This window comes from Oncorhynchus kisutch, linkage group LG18 (genome assembly GCF_002021735.2).
Source record: "Oncorhynchus kisutch isolate 150728-3 linkage group LG18, Okis_V2, whole genome shotgun sequence".
Lineage (NCBI taxonomy): Eukaryota > Metazoa > Chordata > Actinopteri > Salmoniformes > Salmonidae > Oncorhynchus > Oncorhynchus kisutch.
Window position 1 is genome coordinate 46,445,087 of NC_034191.2, and position 12,887 is coordinate 46,457,973.

General features: G+C 37.0%; 1 protein-coding gene across 1 annotated transcript in view; it reads left to right on the plus strand.

The window, feature by feature from the left end:
• Positions 1-10,017, plus strand: part of LOC109909931 (ATP-binding cassette sub-family G member 1-like) — a 48,200-nt gene extending 38,183 nt beyond the window's left edge. Inside the window, exon 15 of the mRNA XM_031796851.1 lies at positions 2,191-10,017. Coding sequence (XP_031652711.1) covers positions 2,191-2,419 — 229 coding nt within the window. The 3' untranslated portion in view covers positions 2,420-10,017. The remainder of the gene's footprint in view (positions 1-2,190) is intronic.
• The last annotated feature ends 2,870 nt before the right edge of the window (positions 10,018-12,887 follow it).

Genomic DNA, 12,887 nt, shown 5'->3' on the forward strand with positions numbered 1-12,887 from the left:
CTATAATTGAGAATTTCAATAAGCATTTCTCTACGGTTGGCCATGCTTTCCACCTGGCTACCCCTACCCCAGTCAACTGCCCAGCACCCTCCACATCAACCCGCGAAAGCCCCCACCATTTCTCCTTTACCCAAATCCAGATAGCTGATGTTCTGAAAGAGCTGCAAAATCTTGACACCTACAAATCAGCCGGGCTAGACAATCTGGACCCTCTCTTTCTAAAATTATCTGCCGAAATTGTTGCAACCACTATTACTAGCCTGTTCAACCTCTCTTTCATATCATCTGAGATTCCCAAAGATTGGAAAGCTGCCGCGGTCATCCCCCTCTTCAAAGGGGGTGACACTCTAGACCCAAACTGCTACAGACCTATATCTATCCTACCCTGTCTTTCTAAGGTCTTCGAAAGCCAAATTAACAAACAGATTACCGACCATTTCGAATCCCACCGTACCTTCTCCACTATGCAATCTGGTTTCAGAGCTGGTCATGGGTGCACCTCAGCCACGCTCAAGGTCCTAAACGACATCATAACCGCCATCGATAAGAGACATTACTGTGCAGCCGTATTCATTGACCTGGCCAAGGCTTTCGACTCTGTCAATCACCACATTCTTATTGGCAGACTCAACAGCCTTGGTTTCTCAAATGATTGCCTTGCCTGTTTTACCAACTACTTCTCTGATAGAGTTCAGTGTGTCAAATCGGAGGGCCTGTTGTCCAGACACTAGCTTTAAGCACCAGCTGTCAGAGCAGCTCACAGATCACTGCACCTGTACATAGCCCATCTGTAAACAGCCCATCTATCTACCTATCTCATCCCAATACAGTATTTATTTATTTATCTTGCTCCTTTGCACCCCAATATCTCTACTTGCACATTCATCTTCTGCACACCATTCCAGTGTTTAATTGCTATATTGTAATTACTTTGCCACCATGGCCTATTTATTGCCTTAACTCCCTTATCTTATCTCATTTGCACTCACTGTATATAGACTTTTTGTTTTCTTTTGTTCTACTGTATTTTTGACTATGTTTTGTTTATTCCATGTTTATTCCATTCTGTGTTGTTGTATGTGTCGAATTGCTATGCGTTATCTTGGCCAGGTCGCAGTTGCAAATGAGAACTTGTTCTCAACTAGCCTACCTGGTTAAATAAAGGTGAAATAAATCCATTTTACTAAGACATCCATTTTATAGCTGTGCACATACATACACACAAACAGTAGATGAGTTTTATCCTTCTCCATAGTTGTATCACTACCCAGCCGACAGTTCCGTTCCCCCGAGATTAGGGAAACCTTGAGGAGTACTCCCTGTCCTCATACGTTTTCTCAGAGTTCCTGCCAGGTCGGTTCAAACAGTTGAATTGTTCTTCGGTATTTTCTTATGCACACACATACAAGTTCAAATCCTAAACTACGCTTTGCTCAGACAGTCTGTGTTTTTCCACTATACAGATACATTGTTTAATCTAATTCTGACTAAAACTACACACATCATCAGATTATAATTTTATGATTCTAATCAATTTCATACAATTATAAGGTTTCAGAGTGGAATTATTGAATCATTATCTTTCAACATTTAAATGATTTTATCACAAGGTGCGAAAGAGATGCTATTAATAGAGGAGAGGAAGGTCTTATCTGATGACATGGAGTCTGAGCTTGCTAAACGTATCAAGAATCTCACGGACGACTTCCATGGCCTTATAGTAGCCTCAAATTCAGAGAACTTGCCTACGAATTGGCACATCGAAACAACATCCCTGTCTCAGACAACTGGTCAAGAAATGGATGGGTATAGAAAGGAACAGAGAGATGTATATCTCAATGTAGGCATACATTTAAGATATACAATATACCACATTCAACTTTGACCTACCAGCACCCACAGTCACATGAAACCATTGCCCACTTACTTACCACAAGGCGGCTCAAATTACCCAGACCCTATGTTACCCCATACCTGGACAAACTATGTTTTCAAAACTGTTATGTTTACATGAATTATGAGAGATGCACAACATCCTGAAATATATGTAGATATCTTTCTTATAAATAATTCAAAATGTCCATTCACGTTGGGATGCTGAATGTAAAAAATGCCTCAACTTACCCCAACCTCTCCTACTGCTCTCATCCTCTTTAACAGTACCATAAAACAGTTCCTATTATTTTGTAGGTATGGCTTTGAAGGTGTCATCCTCTCCATCTACGGGCTGGACCGGAAGGACCTCCACTGTGACAAGGATGAAACATGCCACTTCCAGAAGTCGGAGGCCATCTTGAAAGAGCTTGATGTGGAAGATGCCAAACTGTACCTTGACTTCATAGTGCTTGGCATGTTCTTTGTGACCCTCCGTCTCCTCGCGTACTTTGTGCTGCGCTATAAGATCAGTGCAGAGAGGTAAACTGGGGAGTGGCGGAAGGCCCAGATCGCTTGCAAGCTGGAATTCTGCTTCTAGAAACCTCCAGGCAGTGGCCCAGAAATACACCAACTTTTGGCCAAAGACTGCAGAATATAGACAACTGTTGTGTGAGGGTGTGCATGCAGTATGACTCTACTTAGCTTAGACAAACAAATATGGCAGAGAGGAGCTCAGTGCCTAAGGCCATGGATGACTCCCAATATTACAAGAACGTTCTTGTTTAAATACCAAAACCAAGGCTCCTGTCACAGTAGGAATCTAGATGTAATCGCCTTGTGCAAGGGAACCAACTGTAAGTCATGTAAGAGTTTGTTGTTGATAGGCTCTTGTCTAGTCTGTAGTTCCAGACTGGTTTATATGATCACTGTGTGAAACCAATTAAATGAAATAGCTTGGTGGAAGGACAATGGGAAGACAGGGCCACACTTAAACAGGAGCTGGTTTCCTCCAATGTGTGTTTATTATATAGGACTGCCAAATCAAATGGGTCTGTAATCTGGGACCCTCGGTCAATACAGGGAAAGGTACAATAGTTCTTGTTGCTAATGTGGGATAAAGCAATCACATACATTCCAAGCATATGAGTACAGTACCAATATATACTGTCATTTATCCTGGGTGAGTTTCCCGAAACAAATGTGGCATGTGGCGCTCAACAGCCTAGCCTCTCAGGCGCGAGAGTAACTGTGCTTGAACAAACTAATTAATAAAATGAAGCACGTTCTATGTGTGGCATCGGCGGGGGTCTGGGTTTTTGAGAGAAATAAAGTACCACGTTATTGCTCAGAGGCCTGTGGTTGTGATTATAGGGCTTGAATAGTTGAAGGAAGATTATGGGGGATATGAATTCTGATGTGACTGTGGCTGGCTTAGTATTACAAACCAGAATCCTAACCTGAGATCTGAGCATGTAACACAAACAGAAAGTTAAGTATTACATTATCTCAAGCATTACCAACACAGCTTAGTTTGAATGGCATGGAGGATGGATACAATACTCTTTTAGTCACTCCACAGTCAGTCATGTAAAATAGAATTGAGAATGAAGAGCATTTTATACTAGCTCATGTTCATTTTATCAAACTTAATGCCATGGTAAAGTCACTAAGGCTAAGACTGTTGGTAGCGCTATAGGTCCAGAGGTGTTTTTTTTGTTGCTATTTTCACTGCAGAAATTATGGGCGCAGTAGCTGGCCCTGTGAAAAAGGGCTGGGATAAATTGGGAGGCTTGTCCCCTCACTGGCCAATCAGAACGTGGTCCATGGCTAAATATGTGGGTGCTTCTAAGTTGTGTATTTATGTTTCATGTTTTAAGTTGTTATCAAAGCCAATTTGAATGTTAGTCCGCTATAGCCTAGTTTGTTAAATAGCCTACAGAAACAAAATAACATGTAGGCATATTCCATCTTTGCTAAATACATTGAACATGTTTGCAGTCCATATTGTTCAAAGTATTGTTCTGCCATTGCTTCAATATGGAAATACACTACCGTTCAAAAGTTTGGGTCACTTAGAAATGTCCTTGTTTTTGAAAGAAAAGCTAATTTTTTGTCCATTAAAATAACATCAAATTGATCAGAAATACAGTGTAGACATTGTTAATGTTGTAAATGACTATTGTAGCTGGAAACTGCAGATTTTGTATGGAATATCTATATAGTGTCGTGGAAGGATCAGAATTTGTTGGTAACATTTGTAAGATGTTTAATATTCATCAAATGTGTGTAAGTTACTTCTCATCAGAATGGTATTTTTGTGTAATTCTGTGGTGAGGTTGCAGTTATCTGTTTCTATGTCAAAACTAAGTTGCATGGGCCACTGAGAAGGGAGAGGTCAAAATGTCATCATGTGTAAACATATCTTTCACTCCCTACCTTTTTCCCAGTGGAGAAAGAAGGGTTGCAGTGTCTGGAATCATTCTATGCTCCCTCTTATGTTGTTTCTATCTTAACCTATAGCCTCACCCTCCTCTCCGTGAGTTTGTCCAGGAGGTTGTATTTTGAGTTGGTTGTATCTAAATGACAATTTGATATATGCCTGTTGATTTGGAGGATTGGTTTATGGTTCTGGGGTTTGGGAAAGGAGACAAAGCTGAACAAAGATGAATTATGTCTATGCTGTCTGACTATGTGTGTTCTTTGCTATTAAAGGAACTCAGTTGCATTGTAAGGGGGCTCTCAGAGAATTCAGGGGGAGACACTGAATTTATCTGAGAGTCACAGGATTGTGATAGAGCTGATATAATTAAAGATGGACTTTGATAACTAACTCTGACTTGGTTTGCGCTCATGATTTTGTAAATAGAGGAAATTTCCACGACATTTGGCGACGAGGAGGAGATGTGAATCTTCACTCGGTGACCGTTCCTACGATCTAGGTAAATAAATTATGCACGAGGGATCCCCTAAACTTGGGATCTCAGGGAGAACCACACTTCGGGAACGAAGTGATCACAGTGGGGATTTGGTGAGGTCTGTCGGGGTGATGGGCCAGGTGGTCTGTGTGTTCTAGGTGAAACACGGCACTTGGTGAAGCCCTATTGGAAGAAGGACCTCATTCTGTGTATCTGTGTGATTTGTCTAAGTGACCCTCAGATGTGGTGAATTCCAATAATTTTAAATGTGCTAGCCAGGTATGCCCTGGGATTACTCTGTGTGAGTATGTAATAGTGAGTCGGACCGTTCTGTGTGAGCGGGATAGGGTTTACTCTGTGTGGGCAAACCTTTTGATGTTCTGTGTGTACATCAGAACAATTCTATGTGAAAAATCCGACCAATCCTGTGTGGATGATCCTGAAAGTTCTGTGTGAGCGGGGTAGGGTTTACTCTGTGTGGGCAAACCTTTTGATGTTCTGTGTGTACATCAGAACAATTCTATGTGAAAAATCCGACCAATCCTGTGTGGAGGATCCTGAAAGTTCTGTGTGAGCGGGGTAGGGTTGACTCTGTGTGAGTAACTAAGATTTTTAAAGTTTTATATGGATTCTGTGAATGATTTGAAATGATGATAAATGGTATGTGTGTATAAAGTAATGCGGAGAATGATTAGATACAATTTAAACCACTCATTCGTAGACGTACGTAGGTTTTGAGTTGATATCTTAAATGGATAATTTGATAAAGATGAAGTTTTTAAGCACTATTAAAATAATCTACAAAATCTGGGAAATTGAGCTCTAGAAACTGATTAGAGTGTGTCCACTTTTGGTTATCTTACCCTAACGATGTAACTATAGAACGCATATTGGATTATCTCCGTCTGGGTGAAACATGTTAAATTAAACTGCCCTTAAGGTAGTTATAATGTTATAATTTTTCTTCCCAGTATGAGAGAAATTGCGGGATTTATTGAATAAACTGTTTTCCATAAAGTTAAAGAGAATTCGAGGGATGCTCGATGTAATTTATTAATGTCATACAAAGCCTAAGGTTTTCCATCAAACTAATTATCCTTGCGTGATTCATGTGATGTAGTAAAGTAATTGAAATACGTTGCATAAGTAAACATAATCTACTTTTACTGTTTCCTAGTCATTAGTGTCGATTTTATTCTTTAATTGCTAATATGTGTAATTTGGAATTTGAGAATCATGGCTGGAATTTGAGAATCATAGCTGGAATTTGAGAATCATAGCTGGAATTTGAGAATCATAGCTGGAATTTGAGAATCATAGCTGGAATTTGAGAATCATAGCTGGAGTAACATTTGTACTATTAAAATTGGGCTGTTATTCTTCTGGGAATTACCGATAGTGATGTGTTTTGATGTTACTTTGTAAATGGGGTTTATATCCGGAGTAATTTTTGTTATTCGCAATAGCATTGGTGGTTCAGTGGTAGAATTCTCTCCTGCCCCGCGGGAGGCCTGAGTTCCATTCCCAGTCATGATTCTGGCTGTTCAGAGTTTTTGATTGTAAATAATCTATTTGTATGTTTTGCCTGGAAAGTTATGGTCGCTAGTGTTTGTATAAGAGATAAATTGAACGTTTTCAATAGATTGTTTAGGTTAAATTGATAGACTAATTCAATTTAAAATAATAAAGAAGCGAATTCTGATGCAAGACGATGTCTGTTCACTAAGTTATCTGCTGGAATAATGTATTGAGAATTGGGTCGGATTTAAATTACTGTATCAATAGAGAAGACAGTTACCTAAGTTACCTAAGACACTCTGAATTATAGATTGACTGACGCATGTTATAATTCTAGCGCTGCGTGTGCTATTTTTAAAGAAATAGGATACATTTCATAAGTGTGGAGAGCAGAAGAGGAAGTTATAAAGTTGGGTTTTAATCTTACGATAGGAGGTAAGGAAAAACGTTGAAATGAGAGGGGTTATATTTTTGCCCACTGGGGGAAAAAAAGAAATAGGAAAGTTTAGTTGAAAGTATGGAAGAGAGATAGTTGTTATGTTGGCTACTAATTGTCAGGGAAAGTTGCTGGAGGCAGGTAGATTGTTGTAGAATAACGTCAATTTGCGTTATTAGTTTGAATATACAATAACCTTACTCTAATTGTTTTGACCGTTGTTCAGGTACATTTTTTTCTGTATTTCTAGCAGCTGATTCGCTAGGTGGGCATCATAGATTTGTGGCGTTTATATTTACTGTATTAGGCTATGAGAATTGGGAGACTGGATCTCTGAATCATAAAACATCGTAAGGATAGATTCTGATGGTTATTGATTCTTGGTTTGATTGTTTAAGTAACACCAGTTAATTTGAGCAGGAAAGTTCATGTAGTCTAACGTTATGGTATGTTTCCATTATGTGGAACAATGTCAGGTCATTAAAATGGTTGCTGGATTGAATGGTATGAGAACCTGTTGACAGAAGACTGAATGGGTATGAATGTTGAAAAGCAAGATTGGGCCAAACTAGTAAACTAGTATGTTAAGTGGGGGAGTATCATAGATTTTAATTACAGTGTTGTTACCGCAATAGTCAAAACAATATGTTTTGGGAAATTAGCGAGGTTGAATTTTGTATTTGAGTTCCTTTATAATTTGCTTTTTAAAAGAGAGGTTGGAATCAAGTATGATGCCTTGGCACTTAAAATCAGATACCACCAGGAGCTTTTTAGTAGTAGTTGTTTTTTGAGGAACATGCAGACTGTGTTTTATTTTATTGAGATGTACACATCTCTGAGCAATTTTGTCATCTGAATCATTTATAGTAGTGAGTTTTTGTGTAGTCTGTTATTTGCATGACTTTATCAATGTATCATCTGCATACATTGGAATTTCAGACCCTGTACAGACTAAAGGAAGATCATTAATGGATGTGCTGAACAGTATTGACCTTTGTGGATATCAGTGGGGGGAAAAAAATACGTTTATTTGTATTTTTACGATGATGAGACAGCACCGACTTTTGAAGGATTTTAGATTTGTAAAAAAAAAAAATCAGGATTGGTTTTTACAAAATTTATATTGACAGATTTAAATGATTAGGTTGCTGATTAAGAGTTTTTTTAGGAGTTGATTTAACTTAATTAAACATTGTATCATACATATACATTTGATTTGATTAAAACTTATGATTAATGATTTGAGGTACAATGGAATTATCATTAGGTTTGGTTTATAGTTTCACGTTTGAGTTTGAGTTTCTGAATCATGTAGTGTAATGAATACTAAGTGATTATACTAAATTGATATTTCACTGTCTCTCTCTGGAATGTGTCCAGGGACGATACTCTTGGGGAGAGTGAGTGAAGGGAGGCCATAAACTACCACATTGGAGGGGGCCGGGAAGTTTTTTGTTGTAGTGCAAAGGTATTATAGGGGCACTTTTATTTTATTTTCTGACTTTTCATTACACACGCAAATGATTTTGATAAAGGAATGTTCTGGCAACATGGAAAAACGAAAATGTCTGGAACTAGTTGATTGTTGTTTGCAAATTGTTTTTTATGATGAAAAACACTGCTTTGAAGGTTTTGTATGACCTATGACCTTCTGATGACTTTCCATTGTGGCTTGACCACCCGCATTGGAAAACCATTTGGATAATAAATGTATGGTCATTTGTAATACTGCTTTCAAAATAATTTGTGTAATTGGTAAATATGTTTCTTATCCATATGTGTAATTTGGACCAGTGTGAAGAGGGAGTAGGGTATTGCTTTTAACTAAGGGTATGCTGCTTTAAGTCTATTTTCCTATGACCATAGGGGTTAAATAATTTTTCTTTGTGGAGTTTTTTTTCAGTTTAGTGATTTTAATTTGATTAGGTTAGCTGAAATCTTGTTTTACATTACTCTCATACGGAGAGATGTGTATAAAACATGGGGGAGGATTCCGTTTTTTGAGGGTTTGAATTAAAGTTATACAATTTAAGTGATATGTGAATGAGTGTATTGTATTGTTGAGTGTATTGTATTGTTGAGTGTATTGTATTGTTGTGTTTGTTTTGTTCTATTCCCAAGAGATATAGGTCTAATTTCTTGATCCTGGGCTCTACGATGGAGTTGACAGTGAGATGGGGAGTATAAACCAATTTGAAAGAATAGTTTCAATAGAATGTTTTGATATTCTCTGTGAAATATGTTTAGATATGTGTATTAAGAATAATTGGTAAAAGTAATCATTTATCATGTAGTTAATGAACTGAACTAAACTGTTGTTCTGATCTGTTCTTTCGAGGTTATCATGAAAAGTGACATCAGACGGTATCTTAATGCATGGAAGAGATAATTTGGACCGAATGGTGTGTGTACCTCAAAACCCCCTCTAACTGGCTGAAGAAGAGAGACAAAGGCATTGAAGGAGGCTTTCCAAACCACTTCTACCGAGAGAAAAGAACCAAGGCAGAAATTGGTGTACAGTATCAGATCTAAGCTATCAACTGCTTTTCTTTCATGGTTCTGTCATACTGTGATGAGTCCACTTGGAGTGATCATGGAGAAAGATCTGTTCTAACATTTTCTTATGATGCTGGTATGTTGGTTGACGAATGGACAAGACATGACTGGTAAAGATGAGACATTGAAATTGGGACATTATCATGGGCCGTCCATTTTGAACTGTAAAGCTATCTGAAGAAAAACGAAGATGCCAGAAGATGCCGTGCCTGTGGGTTTAATCAAACTGTGCCATTAAAATTGTTTATACTTTTGTGGTATCAGATTGATTGAAGAGGTCTACACCATGTAAATTGTAGTAATTTAGATTAAGAATGCATTGAGATACTGATCTGTATTCAAATCATGATTAAAAAGTTAATAGTAGAATTATGGGATAATTATACTGTATGTAAATCTGCTAATATTGATGTGTGTTAAATTGAGGTTTTTACTTTAAGTGATAATGACCCATTTGAATCACTGAGGAATGTTGGATAAATAGTTGGGTTGTTACTTATTATTTGGAATATGAATGATTTCAATGCCCTATGCTCTATTCCTGAGTATATTTCTGAGCATGAGTACTTAGAGGGGTGTCTGTCCTATATGTTGTGAGGAGGCCTGTGTTTAGACACTGGTTCTCATGTAACTTAAAGAGCATAAATATGTTATGTTTTTATTTTTCCTCAAATGGATTATTCTGTGTTATTAAAACATGTGCAAGTTTGTCTTGTAGAATAAGGGTTGTAAATCTTAGTTTCAGAAGGGAGAAAGCTTACATATAAGCTAAGGTATTTGACATGAAGGGGATTTGAATTTTAAAATATTGAGTATGTAATTAATATTCTGATTCTTCAAAAGGGACTTAGTCCCTTGAGAGGGGAATGTCGTGGAAGGATCAGAATTTGTTCAAACTAGAATGATTGTGGACAATTTTCAGCAAGTTGCAGCAATTGCACTACAGAAATTAACCACTTTTCCATAAACAAGGTCTAAAATCATGTTTGATGCACTCTGGATACAATGTTTTAAACATAACTGTTCAAACTAGATGATAGGAACACTATGGACAATTTTCAGCAAGTTGCAGCAATTGCACTACAGAAATAACCACTTTTCCATAAACAAGGTCTAAAATCATGTTTGATACACTCTGGATACAATGTTTTTTTACAGAACTGTTCAAACTAGAATGATTAGGAACACTGTGGACAATTTTCTGCAAGTTGCAGCATTGTACAGAAATAACCACTTTTCCATAAACAAGGTCTAAAATCATGTTTGATGCACTCTGGATACAATGTTTTAAACATAAATGTTCAAACTAGATGATAGGGACACTGTGGACAATTTTCAGCAAGTTTGCAGCAATTGCACTACAGAAATAACCACTTTTCCATAAACAAGGTCTAAAATCATGTTTGATGCACTCTGGATACAATGTTTTAAACATAAATGTTCAAACTAGATGATAGGGACACTGTGGACAATTTTCAGCAAGTTGCAGCATTGAAATACAGAAATAACCACTTTTCCATAAACAAGGTCTAAAATCATGTTTGATGGACTCTGGATACAATGTTTTAAACATAACTGTTCAAACCAGACTGATATTGACACTGTGGACAATTTTCTGCAAGTTGCAGCATTGAAATACAGAAATAACCACTTTTCCATAAACAAGGTCTAAAATGATGTTTGATGCACTCTGGATACAATGTTTTAAACATAACTGTTCAAACCAGACTGATATTGACACTGTGGACAATTTTCAGCAAGTTGCAGCATTTGAAATACAGAAATAACAATTTTTCCATAAACAAGGTCTAAAATCAAGTTTGATGCACTCCGGATACAATGTTTTAGACATAATTGTTCAAACTAGATGATAGGGACACTGTGGACAATTTTCAGCAAGTTGCAGCAATTGCACTACAGAAATAACCACTTTTCCATAAACAAGGTCTAAAATCATGTTTGATGTACTCTGGATACAATGTTTTAAACATAAGTGTTCAAACCAGACTAATATTGACACTGTGGACAATTTTCAGCAAGTTGCAGCATTGAAATACAGAAGTAACCACTTTTCCATAAACAAGGTATAAAATCATGTTTGATGCACTCTGGATACAATGTTTTAAACATAACTGTTAAAACCAGACTGATATTGACACTGTGGACAATTTTCTGCAAGTTGCAGCATTAAAATACAGAAATAACCATTTTTCCATAAACAAGGTCTAAAATCAAGTTTGATGCACTCTGGATACAATGTTCTAGACATAATTGTTCAAACTAGATGATAGGGACACTGTGGACAATTTTCAGCAAGTTGCAGCAATTGCACTACAGAAATAACCACTTTTCCATAAACAAGGTCTAAAATCATGTTTGATGCACTCTGGATACAATGTTTTAAACATAAGTGTTCAAACCAGACTGATATTGACACTGTGGACAATTTTCAGCAAGTTGCAGCATTGAAATACAGAAATAACCACTTTTCCATAAACAAGGTATAAAATCATGTTTGATGCACTCTGGATACAATGTTTTAAACATAACTGTTAAAACCAGACTGATATTTGACACTGTGGACAATTTTCAGCAAGTTGCAGCATTGAAATACAAAAATAACCACTTTTCCATAAACAAGGTCTAAAATCATGTTTGATGCACTCTGGATACAATGTTTTAAACATAACTGTTCAAACCAGACTGATATTTGACACTGTGGACCAGTTTCTGCAAGTTGCAGCATTGAAATACAGAAATAACCACTTTCCATAAACAAGGTCTAAAATCATGTTTGGTTGCCCTCTGGATATTTTTAAAGATAACTGTTAACACTAGATGATAGGAACACTATGGACAATTTTCAGCAAGTTGCAGCATTGAAATACAGAAATAACCACTTGTCCATAAAACAAGGTCTAAAATAATCTTTGATGCACTCTGGAAGTACATTTTCTACAGAATTGTTCAAACTAGATGATTAGGAACACTGTGGACAATTTTCAGCAAGTTGCAGCAATTGAACTACAGAAATAACCACTTTTCCATAAACAAGGTCTAAAATCATGTTTGATGCACTCTGGATACAATGTTTTAGACATAATTGTTCAAACTAGATGATAGGGACACTGTGGACAATTTTCAGCAAGTTGCAGCAATTGCACTACAGAAATAACCACTTTTCCATAAACAAGGTCTAAAATCAAGTTTGATGCACTCTGGATACAATGTTTTAAACATAAGTGTTCAAACCAGACTGATATTGACACTGTGGACAATTTTCAGCAAGTTGCAGCAATTGAAATACAGAAATAACCACTTTTCCATAAACAAGGTCTAAATCATGTTTGGTTGCACTCTGGAAGTACATTCTTTACAGAACTGTTCAAACTCGATGAATAGGAACACTAATGGACCTTTATCAGCAAGTTGCAGCATTGAAATACAGAAATAACCACTTTTCCATAAACAAGGTCTAAAATCATGTTTGATACACTCTGAATACAATGTTTTTTTACAGAACTGTTCAAACTAGAATGATTAGGAACACTGTGGACAATTTTCTGCAAGTTGCAGCATTGTACAGA